General features: G+C 47.1%; 1 protein-coding gene across 9 annotated transcripts in view; it reads left to right on the top strand.

Annotated features, from left to right (window-relative positions):
- LOC119963301 (protein ZGRF1-like) overlaps positions 1–20,794 on the top strand; it is a 144,206-nt gene that overhangs the window by 72,154 nt on the left and 51,258 nt on the right. For all 9 annotated transcript variants that reach the window (XM_038792188.1, XM_038792186.1, XM_038792187.1 and 6 more), the window contains 4 exons: positions 1,344–1,588; positions 2,598–2,757; positions 14,475–14,552; positions 20,177–20,318. In XM_038792188.1, coding sequence (XP_038648116.1) covers positions 1,344–1,588; positions 2,598–2,757; positions 14,475–14,552; positions 20,177–20,318 — 625 coding nt within the window. The remainder of the gene's footprint in view (positions 1–1,343; positions 1,589–2,597; positions 2,758–14,474; positions 14,553–20,176; positions 20,319–20,794) is intronic.

The following is a 20,794-nucleotide window of genomic DNA, read 5'->3' as shown; positions in this document are numbered from 1 at the left end:
CTTCGTTGCTTCCGCTGTCCTAAAATAAAAGTCCTTGAACTTGTCGGTCACCCTCAGTTTCGCTGGATATACATTGCCGCACTACAACTTGTTAATGTGAGTGCCCTCTTCACCCGGTTGAAGACAGCTCGCCTCCTCGCCACCGTAAAGGCCTGGTATCTGCATATACCAGCTCCAGCCCACTACACCACTCGCTTCTGCTTAGCCCAGCACAGGACCTTCTCCTTTACACTGTACCTACGGAAGTACAGAGTCACTACTCTTGGCGGCTCACTCGCTTTTGGTACAGGCCTCCACGACCGATCCTCCCCCTCCCCCAATGGTTTCGCCGACATCGTGGCAAAATACTCAGTCGGCCTTGATCCTTCAACTCCTTCGGGCAGCCCCACAATCCTCAAATTCTGTTGCCTGGATCTGTTTTCCAGGTCTTCCATTTTGCCTCGCAGATCCTTGTTGATCTCTATCACCTTCCGCATCTCCTTCCCCATCGAGGTAAGTTGATCACTGTGCTGCAGTAATGTCTCTTCCACTTCCTTCAGCGCCTCGCCTTGCTCCCGCACCTCCGCCACTGCACTCTCCACCCCCGTCCTCACTGGGGTAATCGCCTCCTCCACCAGCACTTTCAAAACCTTCCTCATCTGCTTCCTCATTGCCTCCATGTTTTGTGAACTGCCTGTCGAATTCCATGGCCATCACCTTAGTTATTTCTTCAGCCGTAAGCAATGCGGCCTCCCCAGGTGCTCCACCCTCCATTTTCTTTACCGACCCCGCAGTGACCTTTCCACTCCCCGACGGACTTTCAGCTGTTTTCACGGCCATTTTTTGACTGACCCTCGACATTTCCCTTCCCTGTGCTTTGTCCTGACTTTTACCGCCTTCGCTGCCCCTAGGACCGCCGTTAACCCCCGACAATGCCGTTCCCAAACGGGAGCCCTCCAACGCATGGCTGCCTCCCGCCCGCCGTCACCGAAAGCCCGTCACGCACTGGCATTTAACCGGTGGGTCACTCGCTGTTAGAAAACAAAAATGTACACGAATCATGTTTGCATAATTTTCAATTTTACTGGTTCATGTGTTATGTGATGGGGGGACAGGGTGAAATGTCAATTACAGTGCAGACAAATTAGAATCTGCCCTTTTATTTATTTTCTTTGATGACAAAAAAGAATTAAAATCAATCTCGCAGTTTAATATATTGAAAATAAATAGCTGTCAACTGGTATTCCATGTTTTTATTAAACATTCATGGCATTAAAAAGTGGCAAACTTTAGTTTTCTTGTTACATTTTATAAGACAGTGCTTCTGTTGTGTTGTTTAAAAAAACATTTGTTTCAATCTGTAGGCCTTGTTGTGAAGAAGAAGCAATAGTTCGGCCTGCAAGAGGCAGATTTGTTTCCCCTGCATTAAAAATACCAGCCGTAACAATGGGATTGTTGTGTAAAGAAAGGGTGGTTGCATTGGCGACAAAAATTATACCAAAGTTTAATTTGAATAGCGACCAGGCAGCTGCATTCAGACAAGTAGCGGTAATGATGGCGAAAGGAGAGAACCCCCAGGATCTCATTTTGCCAGTCACAGTCATACATGGTAAAAACAAATACGTGCTCCTTCGCAATTTTTATTCTTGAGTTTTTGTTTTACCTTCCTCCATCATAATTTTGAAGCTGTTATATTCTATTTATCTTTTCTATATGCTCCAAATACAGGAGAAAGACTATCCACCCCAGACATTTATGCTTCTTGAATTTTGGGGGGTCAGATCGACACTGACTACCAGAATGTACTGTAGTTTCCAAAATCAGTGTTATTTGTGTTCAATTTATGTTCTATGAACTGTTTATTAGTCATGCCATTGCACATTTAATTTCCATGAGTCCTTGCACTGCAAGTTGCTGTTAGAGGGAGATTAAAACAGTGCAGTCTCCAGGACAATTGTTTGTCTCATTAACTAACCAATCAGATTGAAAAATTGTTAATGAGCAGCACAAGAGTGTTTTATTTGTTCCTGGGACGTGGGCATCACAGGCTGTGCCAACATTTATTGCCCATCCCTGATTGACCTTGAGGGAGCAGTTAAGAATCAACCACATTACTGTGGATTTGAAGTGACCTGTAAGCCAGACCAGGTAAACCAGATTTCCTTCCCTAAAGCACATTAGTGAACCAGGTGGGTTTTTATGACAATTCACAATGGTTTCATGGCCATCATTTTATTCCAGATTTTTATTGAATTCAAATTTCACCATCAGCAGTGATGGGATTTGAACCTGGGTCCACAGAGCATTACTCTGGGTCTCTGGTTCACTAGTCCAGTGACAATACCACTAAGCCACTGCCTTCCCATTGGAAGCCCAGTTGGAAGTAGGAAGTGGCAGAACACCATTTCAGCAGAACTGAATACCAAGTCATATACAAAAAGTGAAAGAAAGAGAGGGAAAGATAGATTAGATTAGGAGTGAAATGAAAAAAACATTTTTAAAAACTTTATTATCAATTGAAGGCTGAGTGAATAAGATTCCAGTACAAGAAATTTGGTTTTCAACAACTAAGTTAATATTTTCGTTAATATGTTGCGTTTTTGTGACTTTTAAATCAGGTGTCTATGGAGCTGGGAAAAGCTATCTGTTGGCTGTTGTGATTTTATTTCTTGTTCAACTTTTTGAAGAAAGTGAAGCAGTTGAGGGTCCTAGGCAGGTTCCCTGGAAACTTCTCATCTCTGCATCTACGAATGTTGCTGTAGATAGAGTACTGCTTGGGTGAGTGACATTTCAGCATGACAAACCAAATTTGAAGTCTTTTTCTTTTAATTTAGAGTGCCCAATTAATTTTTTTCAATTAAGGGGCAATTTAGCGTGGCCAATCCACCTACCCTGCACATCTTTGGGTTGTGGGGGTGAAACCCACGCAAACACAGGGAGAATGTGCAAACTCCACACGGACAGTGACCCACAGCCAGGATCGAACCTGGGACCTTGGTGCCATAAGGCAGCAGTGCTAACATCTGCGCCACTGTGCTGCCCCGGAGTCTTCCAGCAGTTATTTTTTTTTTTTTTTATTTTTTTTTTTAATTTAGATTAGCCAATTATTTTTTACAATTAAGGGGCAATTTTAGCGTGGCCAATCCACCTACTCTGCACATTTTTGGGTTGTGGGGGCGAAACCCACGCAGACACGGGGAGAATGTGCAAACTCCACACGGACAGTGTTCCAGCAGTTATTTAATTTAACTTTTCATAAGTGCCTTTCCAAATGCCCTCCCATCACAAAGGATCTTGAAGATCTCACGTTTGATCTCTGGTCTGTGATAGATTGTTAATCTCAAGAAAATTGGTAATTAAAGTAGTTGTGATCTAAGAAGGGAGACCAATTGTCCGCTGTGCCTGTTATTAGAATTGAACAACTCCCCCAACTCTTGTTGGAAGTATATGAATATGAACATCACACATAGGAGCAGGGTAGACTATATAGTCCCTCGAACTTGCTCTACTATTCAATATACTTGTGGATGATCTTGGGCTTCAACTCCACTTTCCTTTTTAAAAAATAAATTTAGAGTACCCGATTCATTTTTTTACCAATTATGGGGCAATTAAGTGTGGCCAATCCACTTAGGCTGCACATCTTTGGGTTGTGGGGGCGAAACCCATGCAAACATGGGCGAATGTGCAAACTCCACATGGACAGTGACCCAGAGCTGGGGATTGAGGACCTTGGTGCCGTGTGGCATCAGGGCTAACCAAGCGCGCCACCGTGCAGCCCTTCAACTCCACTTTCCTGTCGGATCCCTTGGTTTCCTGAGAGTGAAAATATCCACCTTGAATATATTCAATGATGGACTTTCCACACCCCTCTGGGGCAGAGAATTCTGAAAATTCTTGAGTGAACTAAATGATTGGGCCTTTATCCTGAGGCTGTGCCGCCATGTTCTGGATTCCCCAGCCAAGGGAAGCAATCTCTCAGTGTCTACCCTGTCAAGTCCCTTCAGAATCTGGCCTGTTTCAGTGTGGTCACCTCTCATTTTCTAAACTCCAGATGTTTGGTTCAATTTATGATAACCTCTTCATTCAAAAAACCAATCCAGTGAACCTTTGTTGCGCTGCCTCCAAGGTGAATTTATCCTTCCTTAGATATGGAGAACAAAACTGCATACACTACCCCAAGTGTGGTCTCAACAAAACCCTATACAATTCTGGCAAGACTTCCTTGTTCTTGTACCCTTGTCCCCCTGTAATAAAAGCCAGCATGACAACATAAGAAATATGGATAGGCAATTTGGTCCCTTGGCACTGCTCTGTCATTCAATAAGATCATGACTGATTGGACAGTGGCCGTAACTCCACTTTGTCTAAAGCCTCACCCCCAAAAACACTTTACTACTTTGTAGAACAAAGACTTTCCAAATCAGCCTTAAGCAAATTCAATGACGTAGCCTTCACTGCTCTCTAAGGGTAAGGAATTTTTAAAAAAGGGCTTGCCATTTACCTTCCTACTTCCCTACTGTATCTGCAAACTAACTTCCTGAGTTCCCTGTATGAGTTTACCCAAGTCTGTCCGAACATGGACGTTTACAAGTTTCATGCCTTTAAAAAAAGTCTACTTTTTTGTTCTTGCAACAAAAATGAATAACCCTCACACTTCCTTACATTATACTCCATCTGCCATCTTCTTGCCCACTCACTTAACCTGTCTATACCTCTTTGCAGCTTCTATGTTCTCCTCACAATTTACATTTCCACCTAGGTGTGTATCATCAGTAAATTTAGATATGTTACTTTCTTTCTCTGTCTGTCGAAGTCATTTACTGAGCGGCACAATAGCCCAGTGGTTAGCACTGCTGCCTATTAGCATCGAGGACCGTAATTGTGATCCAGGCTCCAGGTCACCGTACCTGTGGAGTTTGCATATTCTCCCCTTGTCTGCGTGGGTCTCGCCCCCACAACCCAAAGATGCGCAGGATAGGTTTATTGGCCACACTAAATTGCTCCTTAATTGGAAAACAAAAATTATTGGGTACTCTAATTTTATTTTAAAGTGTAAGTCATTTCTATGAATTGTAAATAGCTGAAACCTGAGCACTGATCCTTGTGGCACCTCACCAGTCATAGTCTGCCAATTTGAGAATGTCCCATTTACATCAACTCCTTGCTCCCTGCCTGTTGATCAATCCTGTTTCTATGTTACTATATTACCCCCAACTGCATGAGCCTGTATCTGGTCTATAATCCATTATGGCACATTATTGAAAGCCTTTTGGAAATCCAGGTATACTCCCATCTACTGGTTCCTCTTTATCTACCTTATAACATCCAAAATTCTAATTAATGTGTTAAACACAATTTCCCTATATTAAAATCATGTTTACTGAGCATTCAATGGTTTTTGAGATTCCAACACTTTCCCAAAGACTGATGTCAGGCCAACCGACCCTGTCATTTCATGTTTGTTTTTGTCTCCCTCCTTTCTTGAATACTGTTTATTCAGGCTTCCTTCTGAAAAATTGACATCTGGACTATGGGCAGATGATGTGTTTACTGTAGAATCATGTCACAGCATGAGTTGATGTTTTGAGGAAATTAGTCGTAGTTGTGGGTGAAGCAGCGGAAAGAAAGAAAATATCTTTGGCTTGACTGAATTTTCTTAAAGTTAGTTGAAAATGAAACCTTTTATTAAAGAATAGTACTGGTATAGTTTCAAGTCCAACAACCCATTAGGGAATTGATATTTCAGTTAGACTGTATTTAAGGCACTTAAATTGTCCAAATTGTACCTAAGAAGTTTACTAAAATGTGTGTCCTCCAATGTTTGCAAAACGTTCCACAGTCTGTCATAGAATTTACAGTGCAGAGGGAGGCTATTCACCCCATCTGCACCAGCCCTTGGAAAGAGCACCCTCCTTAATTCCACACCTCTACCCTATCCCCGTAACCCAGTAACTCCACCTGACCTTTTTGGACACGAAGAGCAATTTAGCGTGGCCAATCCACCTAACGTGCACGTCTTTCGGGACTTGTGGGAGGAAACCGGCACACCCGGAGGAAACCCACGCAGACGCTGGGAGAACATGCAGACTCTGCATAGACAGTGACCCAAGCTGGAAATCGAACCTGCGGTCCTGGAGCTGTGAAGCAACAGTGCTAACCACTGTGCTATCGTATCACCCACATGAACCAGTGTGTTAGAACTACAGCAAAAGTTTCACTTTGGTTCCTTGGGTAGAATATTATGCCCCAACGTTGTTGCAAGTGGGCTGACTGGTGATGATGGAGAATGTAAATTGGGCATCATAGAACATAGAACAGTACAGCACAGAACAGGCCCTTCGGCCCTCAATGTTGCGCCGAGCCATGATCACCCTACTCAAACCCACGTATCCACCCTATACCCGTAACCCAACAACCCCCCCCTTAACCTTACTTTTATTAGGACACTACGGGCAATTTAGCATGGCCAATCCACCTAACCCGCACATTTTTGGACTGTGGGAGGAAACCGGAGCACCCGGAGGAAACCCACGCACACAGGGGGAGGACGTGCAGACTCCACACAGACAGTGACCCAGCCGGGAATCAAACCTGGGACCCTGGAGCTGTGAAGCATTTATGCTAACCACCATGCTACCCTGCTGCCCTGGTAACAGTGGTATGTCCGCTATTGCAGAGGAAGGTACTGGATGGCCCTCTGACCTGTTGACCAATTGAAGCCCTTAATGTGGCTAATTAATGGCACACAAGTGCCTTCTCGCAAAGGTCTGCCAGCCTGGTCCGGTAAAATGCTGGACTTTGCTTGATGACTGACTCTATGGCTGCTCTTTGTTGGAAACTGTCTGCAAAGGGCAGCAATGATCTTTTTTTAAAAATAATTTTTATTCAAATTTTCACAAAAAAGAAAACAATAACAGAAAATTCTAAGAACAAAACAAAACAGAACCCCCCCCCCCCCCGTGCTGCTGCTGACCTTTTGTTTCTACCGAGATCTAGGAATGGTTGCCATCTCCTGGAAAAACCCCTGCACTGACCCCCTTAGGGCAAATTTCACCCTCTCCAATTTAATAAACCCCGCCATACCGTTGACCCAGGCCCCCACGCTTGGGGGGCCTTGCATCCTTCCACTGAAGAAGAATCCTCTGCCGGGCTACTAGGGACACAAAGGCCAGAACACCGGCCTCTTTCGCCTCCTGCACTCCCGGCTCCACTGCAACCCCAAATATTGCGAGTCCCCAGCCTGGATTGACCCAGGATCCTACCACCCTCGATACTGTCCTTGCTACACCCTTCCAAAATTCCCCCAGCGCTGGGCATGCCCAGAACATGTGGACATGGTTTGCTGGGATCCCTGAGCACCTAATACACCTGTCCTCGGTCCCAAAAAACCGGCTCATCCTTGTCCCGGTCATATGAGCCCTATGCAGTACCTTAAACTGTATGAGGCTAAGCCTCGCACACGAAGATGAGGAGTTCACCCTTTCTACGGCATCCGCCCACGTCCCCTCCTCAATCTCCTCACCCAGCTCCTCCTCCCATTTATCTTTCAGCTCCTCCACCGAGGCCTCGTCTACCTTCTGCATCACCTGGTACACTTCCGAGATCCTCCCCTCTCCAACCCATACCCCCGAGAGCACCCTGTCCTGGACCCCACGCGACGGCAGCAGGGGGAACCCCGCCACCTGCCGCCTGACAAACGCCCTTACTTGCATGTACCTAAAGGTGTTCCCCGGGAGGGAGCCTGAACTTCCCTTCCAGCTCACCCAGGCTCGCAAACTTCCCGTCTATGAACAGGTCCCCCAGCCTCCTGACACCTGCCCTGTGCCAACTCAGGAACCCGCCATCAATTCTCCCCGGAACAAACCGATGGTTCTCCCGTATCGGGGACCACAACAAGGCCCCCACCTCCCCCCTGAGCCGCTTCCATTGCCCCAAATCTTGAGGGAAGCTGCCACCACCGGGCTCGTGGTATACCTCGTCGGAGGGAGCGGCAGCGGCGCCGTTGCAAGCGCTTCCAGGCTCGTACCCACACAGGATGCCAGCTCCAGCCTCTTCCATGCCGCCCCCTCCCCGTCCATTACCCACTTACGCACCATCGCTGCGTTGGCATCCCAATAATACCCACAGAGGTTGGGCAATGCCAGCCCCCCCCATCCCTGCCCCGCTCCAAGAACACCCGTCTCACCCTTGGAGTCCCGTGTGCCCGCACAAACCCCGTAATGCTCCTGTTAACCCGCCTGAAAAAGGCCTTCGGGATAAGGATGGGGAGGCACTGGAACAGGAACAGAAACCTCAGGAGCACCGTCATCTTGACTGACTGCACCCTACCCGCCAAAGACAGCGGCAGCATGTCCCAACTCTTAAACTCCTCCTCCATTTGCTCCACCTCTTGTGAGGCTAAGCTTATGCAGGGCCACCCAGCTCCTGGCCACCTGAACGCCCAGGTACCTGAAGCTCCTCTCCGCCCTTTTCAGTGGGAGCCTCCCAATCCCCCCCTCCTGGTCCCCCGGGTGTACCACAAACAGCTCGCTTTTCCCAAAGTTAAGCTTATACCCTGAGAAATCCCCAAATTCCCAGAGAATCCCCATCACCACTGGCATTCCCCCCACCGGGTCCGCCACATACAACAATAGGTCATCCGCATAGAGCGACACTCGGTGCTCCTCCCCACCCCGGACCAGCCCCCTCCAATCCCCTGACTCCCTCAGCGCCATAGCCAGGGGTTCAATTGCGCAAAAAGTAGGGAGGACAGGGGACACCCCTGCCTCGTCCGTCGGTATAGTCGAAAATACTCCGACCACCTCTTATTCGTGGCCACACTCGCCATCGGGGCCTCAGACAACAGCCTCACCCAACTGACAAACCCCTCCCCAAACCCGAACCTTTCCAGCACCTCCCACAAGTACCCCCACTCGACCCTATCAAAGGCCTTCTCCGCATCTAGCGCCACCACTGTCTCCGCCTCCCCTTCCACCGCCGGCATCATAATAACGTTCAAGAGTCTCCGTATATTAGTGTTCAGCTGCCTCCCCTTCACAAATCCCGTTTGATCCTCGTGGATAACCTGCGGCACACAATCGTCTATCCTCGTGGCTAAGATCTTTGCCAACAACTTGGCGTCCACATTCAAGAGTGAGATCGGCCTGTATGACCCACACTGCAGGGGATCCTTGTCTCGCTTAAGGATCAAGGAGATCAACGCCCGAGACATCGTCAGGGGCAAAGCCCTCGCCTCGCTTCGTTGAAGGTCCTAACCAACAGGGGGCCCAGCAGGTCTGCATACGCCTTGTAAAATTCAACCGGGAACCCATCCGGTCCCGGCGCCTTCCCCAACTGCATGTTCCCTATCCCTTTAACCAGCTCCTCAAGCTCAACTGGCGCCCCCAGACCCTCCACCCGTCCTTCCTCCACCCTCGGGAATCTCAGCCGGTCCAAAAAGTGCTCCATCCCCCCCTTCTCCGCCGGAGGTTCGGACCGATATAGTCTCTCATAAAAGTCCCTGAAGACCCCATTAATGTCTACCCCCCTCCGCACCACATTTCCTCCCCGGTCCTTAACTCCACCGATCTCCCTAGCCGCATCCCGCTTACGGAGCTGGTGTGCCAGCATCCTACTCGCCTTCTCCCCATACTCGTACACTGCACCCTGAGCCTTTCTCCATTGAGCCTCCGCCTTTCTGGTGGTCAACAAGTCGAACGCAGCACGAAGGCTGCGCCGCTCCCTCAGCAATCCCTCCTCCGGGGCCTCCACGTACCTCCTGTCCACCCTTACCAACTCCCCCACCAATCTCTCCCTTTCTCACTGCTCCCCTCTCTCCCTGTGGGCCCGAATGGAGATCAACTCCCCCCGAACCACCGCCTTCAGTGCCTCCCAGACCGTCCCCACTCGAACCTGCCCCCTCACATCCTCATCCGCCAGCAGCCCCACCTCCAAGCGCCACAACGGGCGCTGGTCCCTCTCCTCCCCCAGCTCGAGGTCCACCCAATGCGGGGCATGGTCAGAAATGGCTATCATCGAGTACTCAGCGTCTACTACCCCAGCAATCAGCGCCCTACTCAAAACAAAGAAGTCGATCCGGGAGTAGGCCTTATGCACATGGGAGAAGTATGAAAATTCCCTGGCTCTTGGCCTCGCGAACCTCCAAGGATCCACCCCTCCCATCTGGTCCATAAACCCCCTCAGCACCTTAGCCGCCGCAGGCCTCCTACCCGCCCTGGAACTGGATCGATCCAGTGGCGGATCCAGCACCGCGTTGAAATCCCCCCCCCATTATCAGGCCCCCCACCTCCAAATCTGGAATCTGGCCCAACATGCGCCGCATGAAACCCGCATCATCCCAATTCGGGGCATATACATTGACCAGCACCACTCGTTCCCCTTGCAGCTTGCCGCTCACCATCACGTACCTCCCGCCGCTGTCTGCCACCACACTTGACGCCTCAAACGACACCCTCTTCCCCACCAGGATCGCCACCCCCCGGTTTTTTGCATCCAGCCCCGAATGAAACACTTGGCCCACCCATCCTTTCCTCAACCTGACCTGATCCGCCACCTTCAGGTGCGTCTCCTGAAGCATAGCCGCATCCGCCTTCAGCCCCCTCAGGTGTGCGAACACGCGGGACTGTTTAACCGGCCCATTCAGTCCCCTCACATTCTAGGTGATCATCCGGATCGGAGGGCCACCTGCCCCCCTCCCCCGTCGACAAGCCATCACTTCCGAAGTCCGCCACGTGCTCGCGCCCCCTGCTCAGCCCGTTCCCCACAGCGACAGACCGCCATCCTGATCTCCACTGCACGCTCCAGCTCATTCTTGGCCATTCCAGCAGCAACCCGGTATCCCCCCCCTCTTCCCCCGCCCCCCAACCCTCTCCCCCCCCCCCCCCCCCAAGCTAGGGCCCCCCCAGCTGTGAAACTCCGGTCATTGTACTTCCGTAAGTCAGCCGACTCCTGCTGACCCCGGCTGCTCCCGCCACCCCAATTACCCTCCCCAGTGTCCCCAACCATTCCCCCAATGCCGACCCCGCCCCCTGCTTCTCCAGCGTGGGAGAGAGGCCCGCGCCCCCCATCCCAAGCCCCGCCCCTGACCCAAAACGTGGGAAGACAGGCACATGACCCAACAGGGCCGCGAACCCCACCCAAACCCGTAACCAGTGAAATAATAAAAATCCCAACATGATATGATAAAACACCCAAGTAAACAGATAACAGTACCGAAAAGCAGAAAAAAAAAGGCAAGACAACGGAAAACAAAACAAAAAATCACCCAATAGAACCAAAAAGAGCAAAAGGATATCAAGGAGGACAAAGCCTCCGGTCTGCGCACAACGTTCCCCAGCCCCAGTCCTCAGTTCAAGTCCAGCTTCTCTGCCTGGACAAAAGTCCAGGCCTCCGGGGAGTCAAAATAAAGTTGGCGGTCTTTATAAGTGACCCACAGGCGTGCCGGCTCTAACAGGCCAAACTTGACTCCCTTCTTGTGGAGCACTGCCTTCGCCCGGTTAAACCCAGCCCTTCTCTTCGCCACCTCCGCACTCCAGTCCTGGTAAATCCTGATCTCCGTATTCTCCCACTTACTACTGCTCTCCCTCTTCGCCGAACGAAGCACACACTCACGGTCGACCAAGCGTTGAAATCGGACCAGCACCGCCCTGGGTGGCTCGTTCGGCCCGGGCTTCCGCTGCCGCACCCGATGGGCACTCTCCAGCTCCAGGGGTCCCCGGAACGACCCCGCGCCCATCAGCGAGTTCAGCATCAGGACCACGTAGGCCCCCAAATCCGAACCTTCCAGCCCGGAGGGAGGGCCAAAATCCGCAGATTCTTCTGGCGGGAGCGGTTCTCCATCTCCTCCATCCTTGCCAACCATTTCTTGTGAAGCGCCTCGTGAGACTCCACCTTCACCGCCAGGCCGAGGAGTCCGTACCTCGTTCTCCGAAGCCTTTTGCTGCAGCTCCCGAATCTCCGCCGCCTGAGCCGTCTGAGTTGCCCCGAGCCTGTCCAGCGATACCCTCAACGGTTCCAGGATCTCAGCTTTTAGTTCCTGAAAGGAGCGCAGTAGCAGCACCTGTTGCTTCCTCGCCCACTGCTGCCACGCTGCCGGTTCCCTGCCCGCCGCCATCTTGTCCTTTTTGCCTCGCACCTTCTTCTGCTGGAATGTTGATTTTCTGGTCGCTCCACTTCTAGTCCAGCCCATCCACCGGCCGCTAAGCGCCGAGGCTGCGTTCCCACCTGGGGAAACATCAAATCAGCGCCGTTGCGGGCCCTTGAAAGAGCCCTTGGTGAGATATTTTCCAGTTGTTCCCTTTGCTGCTAGAATCCAGCTTTCACTAGGGCCCTCAGGTCAGCTTGAGGCCTCTAACACAGCCCTTCCCCCGCCTGCCTGCTAAATAGGCTTTGTCTCTCTGCTGCAGCCCCAGCCAAATCCTACACTGTTTCTGCGGAACTGGAAACCAAGAAACATATCATTCCTGGATGAAAAAACTCCTCCAACATCATAAAAATTCCACTCCATATTGCTTAAAAAAGAGCTCTTTTCTGTGATCTTAGCAGGAGCTGCCGTGTGTGTGACCACTCACTCCATGGTGCACACCGGAAGTCGTAAAGGATTTCATGTTGCAATAATTCTCCATGCGATAATGTTTCCTTTATTGCTCTCTAGTTCTAATAGCGATTGTCTTAAATCTGTTTTACAGGAACATAGGAGCAGGAGTAGCCCATTCAAACTGTCAAGCCTGCTCCGCCATTCAATTTGATCAGAGATTATCATCTATTCCTGCCACATTTTCATGCTATTCCCCTTCCAATTTGACAATCATTGAAATTAATCTTTCACTATTCATTCTCTTGGAATCCTTTATTAATTTTGAGAAGTTTAATTTAATCCCTTTTAAACTTTATTCTGTTGGTAGAAAACTCTGATTTTTCAAATCTTTGTTCATAACTTTAACCTCGTATTGCTGGTATTATTCAATGCATTGTTGCTGTATCTTTTGCAAGATTCTTCTGGTGGCTTCCTCAACTGCATATAATACTTATTCATGTAAACCCTGTACAACTGAGCTAGCTGTGGTGCCGTGGACGTGCCTCTGGTTGCACTCCCTTGTTCACCCATTACTTTCATCAGTATTCAGAACGGAATACTGGCTGGAGAGTGAGAAACACTTTGGGGATTCTTGCATTATCTGCTTATTTTTTCTCAGTTGGTCCCCATTCTCTCCCTAAACACCCTCTATAAATGTGCTATCTGCAAATCTCCCAAACTCATGGATGTGCCACAGTGACAACAGCTGCTGCTCAAGCCCTGAAACCTAAAGCTCGAGCTGTTGCAGCTGGCAACACTTCCTGCATGTATCGTTATCCAGGACTCAGGAAATGCCCTGGATTTCTCACATGGTACAGGATATGCATTCCAGGGATCAGAGCTGCCCTGCCATTCCATTATCTATTAGATAGGAACACTTAATTTAAAAAATCAGCAGCTTCTCACTTTTCCTGTTCTGTAGTTACTGAGGTTCGTTGAAATGCTTTAATTAGCCCTTATAAAAACAATATGAAAATTTTAATTTCTCAGCTCATTAGTTCAATTTCCAAACTTTGGAGAAAGAGAAACAAAGCTGAACTTACTCCCCAGCCAATCAATTCAATGCCTTCCTGTGATGACACTGTTTTTTCCTCTCTCTCTCTTTTCCCTGATCTTAACCTGTTTCACAGTGATTGGTACCTGTTTCATACTCCTCCTGGTCCAATTTACAGTAATCTGTATCTGCTTCACACTCCTTCTGGCCTACTTTTACAGTGATCTGTGTCTGCTTCACACTGCTCCTGGCCTACTTTACAGTGATCTGTGCCCGATTCACACTCCTCCTGGTCTACTTTACAGTGATCTGTATCTGCTTCACACTCCTCCTGGTCTACTTTACAGTGATCTTTGCCCGATTCACACTCCTCCTGGTCTACTTTACAGTGATCTGTATCTGTTTCACACTCCTCCTGGTCTACTTTACAGTGACCTGTGCCCGATTCACACTCTCCTGGTCTACTTTACAGTGATCTATATCTGCTTCACACTCCTCCTGGTCTACTTTACAGTGATTGGTACCTGTTTCACACTCCTCCTGGTCTACTTTACAGTGATCTGTGCCTGCTTCACACTCCTCCTGGTCTACTTTACAGTGATCTGTGTCTGCTTCACACTGCTCCTGGTCTACTTTACAGTGATCTGTGCCTGCTTCACACTCCTCCTGGTCTACGTTACAGTGATCTGTGCCTGATTCACACTCCTGATCTACTATACAGTTCTCAAATATTCAAAGTCTTTTTGCGCAGTCATGAAAAATTATTGTCAGAGATGGACTTTTCCATTTCATTGAGTGATAATGTGCCAATCCCTTCAAAAGAATTTACGGAACTGTGTAAAAAAAAAAAGCTTTATTTCTGATTTAATCAACTATATTAGTTTTGTGTCAAACAATAAGTTGTGGTTTGCTTCTTTCAATTAGGCTCCTGGAGCTAGGATTCAATAGATTTATCAGAGTTGGAAGCATTCGTAAGATTGCCAAACCCATTTTACCATACAGGTAAGCAGAACTTTATAACCTATTTTTGACTTGAATGACGTTGTATTATAGTAGAACCCTTGTGGGGCAGCACGGTGGCCTAGTGGTTAGCACAACCGCCGCACGGCGCTGAGGTCCCAGGTTCGATCCCGGCTCTGGGTCACTGTCCGTGTGGAGTTTGCACATTCTCCCCGTGTCTGCGTGGGTTTCGCCCCCACAACCCAAAAATGTTCAGAGTAGGTGGATTGGCCACGCTAAATTGCCCCTTAATTGGAAAAAATAATTGGGTAATTTAAAAAAACAATAGTAGAACCCTTGTGCTATGGATCTGGAATAGATTACAGGACCACAGGTTGATATCAATTCTGACCACTGATAACATTCTGCTTCTGGTAATAATATTAATTAAATAACAGTAAATAATGTATCTGTCTTAATGAGTGCAAGCTGAAAAGCTTTGCCAGCATACCTTTTTTATTTTAGCAAAACTCGTGTTGCGTACTATCAAGTGACCAACAGTAAATAAATGTATAACATGTTGGATAACTTCCAGCTGTTGTATCTGACATTGGCTGGGAAATTCCTTGAAGTTTCACCCACTCTGCCAGCGATACTTCGCCGGAGGTTTGGTGTAAATTCTATTGACATGTAATGGCTATACTCCCAATGAAGTAATGTCTGGGAAGTGGGAGCAGCTCCAAGGAATTTCCTGGCTTGTAGTTTTCAGACTTGTGGATCATTTTGAATTTGAGCAGGTAATTGAGATACTCCAATTTAAATCTTACTCAGTTTTTGAAAACTACTGCTCTTCCCTCGTCCCTCCACCCATTTTACCAGTATTTGTGACATCCATCATCATTTTGCAGATAGGAATTTGTGTGGAGGATATGGTCTGTTTTGACAGGTACACGATCAAGTTGAGTATATTGATTTATTTGAGAATGAGATTGAATCAATTCTGGAAAACAGGATAAATTATTTTGATACATTAGGAAGAGTTTTAACTCTCCATGTTCAGTGGGAAAGATGTGAAGGAGTAATTAAAAAGGCACAGCCCTATTTCTCATTTGGTTTTGCCCATTCCCTATTTTAACTTGGTTGTCTTAGATGTTGGATCAGAATTCCTCTTAACTCTAAATCTCAAAAATAAATGTAAATCGGGGTCCGGTGACATACATTCATAGAATTGTAGAATCCCTACATTGCAGAAGGGGGCCATTCAGCCCGAGTCTCTGAATGAGCACCCTACCTAGGTCCACTACCCCGCCTTATCCCCGTAACCTAACCTACACATACCCAATAACCCCTTCTAACTTTTTTTTGGACACTAAGGGGCAATTTAGCATGGCCAATCTACCTAATCTGCACATTTTAGGACTGTGGGAGGAAACCGGAGCATCTGGAGCAGACATGGGGCGAATGTGCAAACTCCACACAAACAGTCACCCAAGGGTCCCTGGTGCTGTGAAGCAGCAGCGCTAATCACTGTGCTTTTGTAGCCCAAAGGCATTTTATCTCCTCCTGAGATAAACAGTCAGGGAGCCAATGAGGTCACTGAAGGTAAGTGGAAGAAAGCAAATCCTTTGTTGGAACAGAAGTGCTCCTCTGGGTCTCACAGACCACATCTGGGCTCGGCAGGAAACATCTCGGCTTCTTAGCCGCCAGCTGTGGAACTCTTGGGCCATCCCGACCTTCTCACCCAACTGCGACTTCTCAATCCATACCATCTACACCCACCCGCAATCTAAAATTAATAATCACTTTGACTGGGATCGAATAATTAAGGAAAGCTGTTATAGATTTGTTAAGGGCACATTATGTTCAGCTAACTTGCTCGCGTTTTTTTGATGCAGTAACAGAGATGGTCGATGAGGGTAATGCAGTTGATGTGTTGTATATTGACTTCCAAAAGGTATTTGACAAAGTGCCACATAATAGACTTGTCAGCAAAGTTGAAGCCCATGTAATAAAAGGGAGAGTGACAGCACAGTTACAAAGTAGGCTGAATAACGGCAAACTGAGATTTATGGTGAACGGTTATTTTTCAGACTGTAGGAAGATACATATTTCTGGAGGTCACTACTAGGACCACTGTTTTTCTTCATATGATGACCTAGACTTGTATGTACATGGCGCAATTTCAAAATCTGCAGATAACACAAAACTTGGAAATTTGATGAACAGTAAGGAGGGTAGTGGTAGACCTTTTTTCTTTAAAAAAAAAAAATTTAGAGTACCCAATTATTATTATTTTTTTAATTAAAGGGCAATTTAATCTGGCCAATTCACCTATCCTGCACATTCTTTTGGGTTGAGGGGGTGAGACCCTCACAGACACGGGGAGAATGTGCAAACACACAGACAGTGACCCGGGGTCAGGATCGAACCTGGGTCCTCAGCGCCGTGAGGCAGCAGTGCTAACTACTGCACCACCCTGCCACCCATGAGAAGTGGTAGACTTCAAGAGGACACAGATGAGTTGCAATAATGGACGAGCACCTGGCAGAAGAAATTTAATGCAGAGAAATGTGAAGTGGTATATTTTGGTGGGAAGAACTGTGGAAGGTGATATGAACTGAAAGGTACAATTCTAAAATGGGGGCAGCAATAGAAAGACATCTGGTATATGTTCAAGAAGCATAGATGGTTGGGAGCAAGGGGTAACTTCATGAGATACTGTCTGTGTAGTCATCAGTGTAGCTATGTGTACGGTTGTAGTGTTGTAGTGTATCATAGTCCTTCTTATCATGTGTTTTCTTTTCAAGTTAATAAATATCCTTTAGAAATTGATCACAAAATGACTGGACTGTTCCTCCCTGGTTTGCATATTTTTCTCACAGTATACCAAATTGAAAATGTACTCCACTAAGAACCAGTGTTCCAAATTACTCTTCTGGGTTTTGGGATAACCTCATATTTAACATCTGCAGAGTTCTTAACAATTCTATGGATTCAATGGGAGGACAATTGAACAAACACTAATGCAATTCTTGAAGCCAACTCCACAAGGGTTCAGGCAAAACCCCTGCAAAATCAACTTCAATGAACTGGATACCGTTTCCTGCAGGCCAAAAAGCATCTCCTGCCGGGTCCTGTTTTCTCAACTCTCATTCTAGAAGAGGACAAAGAAAACGCTTCAACGATGAGCTGAAACTGTCCTTGAAGCACAGCAGCGTTGACATTAATGACTGGGCAGAGCTTGCTGCCAATTGTTCAAATGATGAACAATTTGCCCATCAAGCTGCATCACGCTTTGATTTACAACATCTTAAAGATGAGGCAGAACTGTGGCAGAGAAGGAAAGAAAAGGAAGCAAATCCTGCACACCGGGCCCCGTTATGTGTGACTTCCTACCCATGTGCCCAAAGATCTATGGTTGCGAATCGGCCTTTCCATTCAAATGAAGACCCATGACCCTGTGTAGACATCATCCTTGAATTCAGGGCGAGCCAATGACAATCAACATCCTGAGGGAAGAGGTTGTGACATATGGTCACCATTAACGGCATGGTGGCACAGTGGATCGCACTGCTGCCTTGCATTGCCAGGGACGTGGGTTTGATTCCGGCCTTGGGTGACTGTCTGTGTGGAGCAAACACTTTCTCCCCCGTGTCTGTATGGGTTTCTTCCAGGTCCTCCGGTTTCCTCCCACAGTCCAGAGATGTGCAGGTTAGGTGGATTGGCCATGATCAATGCGTGGATTTACAGGGATAAGGCCTGGGTCTGGTGCTCTTTTGGAGGGTTGCTGCAGACTCAATGGGCTGAATGGCGTCCTGCACTGTAGGGATTCTATGGAAATTTAACTGGACCGGTCACACAAATAATGTGGCTGCAAGGGCAGGTCAAAAGTTGAGTAATCTGCAGTAATTGACTCACCTCCTTCTCTGCAGTTCACCATGTGTAAAGCACAAGTCAGGAGTGTGATGGAATGCTCTCCACTTACCTGGATGAGTGCAGCTCCAATAATACTAAAGAACTTTATGCAGGACAAAGCAACATTTTTGAGCAGCATCCTGTCCACACCTTAAACAATTGTTCCCTCCAACTCTGGTGCACCATAGCTGCAGTGTGTACTTTGTGCCATCCACAAGATACACTACAGCAATTGCCAAAGCTTCTGTGACAGCACCTTCCAAACCCACAAACTCTGCCGCTCAGAAAGACAAGGGCAAAAGGTGCAGGCAAACAGCACCACCTGCAAATTAGCACTGTGGCTACACAGCGCCAGAGTCCCAGGTTCGATTCCCCACTGGGTCACTGTCTGTGCGGAGTCTGCACGTTCTCGCCGTGTCTGCGTGGGTTTCCTCCGGGAGCTCCGGTTTCCTCCCACAGTCCAAAGACGTGCAGGGTAGGTGGTTTGGCCATGTTAAATTGCCCTTAGTGACCAAAAAAGGTTATGAGGGGTTATTGGGTTACGGGGATAGGGTGGAAGTGAGGGCATAAGACTCGATGGGCCGAATGTTCATTATCCTGACGTGGAACTACATCACTGTTTGTTCATTATCACTGGGTTAAAATCTTGGAGTAGCCTCACAAACAACATTGTGGAAATAACTTTACAGTTGAAGGACAGGGCTCAGCACCACCTTCTCGAGCGTAATTTAGCATGGTGCAACAATACATTTTTTAAAAAATTTTTATAAATGTTTTTAATTGGTTTTTGAACATAGCATATTTACAGTTATGTACACAGATTGAAATATGTATTAAAACAACAACTGGTAGGACATTGCACACCAGTTCAAAAACAGCAACTGTGTACAGTTAGCAATATTACGTTTAACAAATAAGTAGGCACATGTTTGTTTGGGCGGGGGGGGGGGAGGAGGAACTGTGGAGGTAGAAATACATTTGAGTGCCGGCTATTCTTCTGCTTGTTCGTTGGCCACAAACAGGTCCCGGAACAGTTGGGTGAATGACCTGGTGCAACGATACATTCTACCATTGTCGAATCGGCCAAAACTCCTGAGTCAATCAAAAAAATTATCTTTCTTCAAGGTTTAACTCGAGAGATTGGCGAAAGAAGCAGCGACAACATGAGGAAAACCTTTTTAAGCAGAGACTGGGTAGGATCCGGAATGCACTGCCTGAGAGTGTGGCGGAGGCAGATTCAATTGAAGCCTTCAAAAGGGAATTTAATAATTATCTAGAGAAAAGAAATTGCAGGGCTATGGGGAAAAGATAGAGTAATGGAACTAGTGGCATTGCTGTTGCAGAGAGCCAGCATGGATAAGACCGGTCAAATGGCTTGCTTCTATGCTATAACCATTATCTGATTTTATAACATGTAACCCTCATGATTCTACTGGACAATCAAGTTCTGTGAGCCTCCTCACAGAAACATTTCTGCTAATTTAGCAAGCATTTTGCAAAACAATTTTTTTTAAACCATAATTTAGTTTCCTTCCTCTTTGTAGCATGCACCTTCTGTGGTTGAAAATTGTTAGAGATTGCTCCCATGGTCTTGTCAGTAACATGCTACAACCAATTCAGCCATAATTGGGCTTTAGGAGAAGGTACACTTTCCATTTTCATTCCCTGTGTGTGTGGACTGACCCATCTCTGTTCGGTTGAGGTCAGTATTGAGAAATTTTTGTTATGGGGTTCGTTGTATGGAAAATTTAAGTATTTATGTTTTTTTTCAGTTTACATGCAGGTAGTGACAGTGAAGAGCTGCGAGAGCTGCAAGCACTTCTGAAAGAAGATCTGACACTCGTAGAAAAGATGCATGTGAGAAAGAGTATTGAGCAACACAAATTGGGCAGGAACAGAACTGTATTCAAGGAGGTGAGAGTTGTGTTTTAGCAAGTAATATTTTTTTTAATTAACTCCTTCCGACAGATCAGGCCTTCATGAATGTGGAGCATAAAGTTTGTTTGCTGAACTCGCACTCAAAGTAAACTTGCTCTTGTGAATTATTTTTGCTGATGCGCTATATTAAGACATTTTTACAAAATGCCAAATTTACGCACAAAGATGCTTTTACTTTGACATACTGTTGCCAATTTAAATGGAATACTGTAATAATGTTGCTCTTTAGAGTCGCCAATATGATACTGAGACTATTTTTATGATATGATGTTATGCCCCAACGTCGCCAATACTGTGGGTGTTTCTATTTCTCTTACTGAACCACAAGGCTTTCCCGTATATCAGTCAAATGACCACACAACCAGTTAGTCAATTCAAATTCAAAGATGGTTTATTTACACACAAGGGTTACTTGGACAGCAAGCACAATATACTACAAGTTAAACTACACC

The sequence above is a fragment of the Scyliorhinus canicula genome, chromosome 3, assembly GCF_902713615.1.
Source record: "Scyliorhinus canicula chromosome 3, sScyCan1.1, whole genome shotgun sequence".
Classification (NCBI taxonomy): Eukaryota; Metazoa; Chordata; class Chondrichthyes; order Carcharhiniformes; family Scyliorhinidae; genus Scyliorhinus; species Scyliorhinus canicula.
The sequence above is the reverse complement of the archived record's forward strand: the minus strand, read 5'-3'. Positions and strand labels throughout refer to the sequence as shown.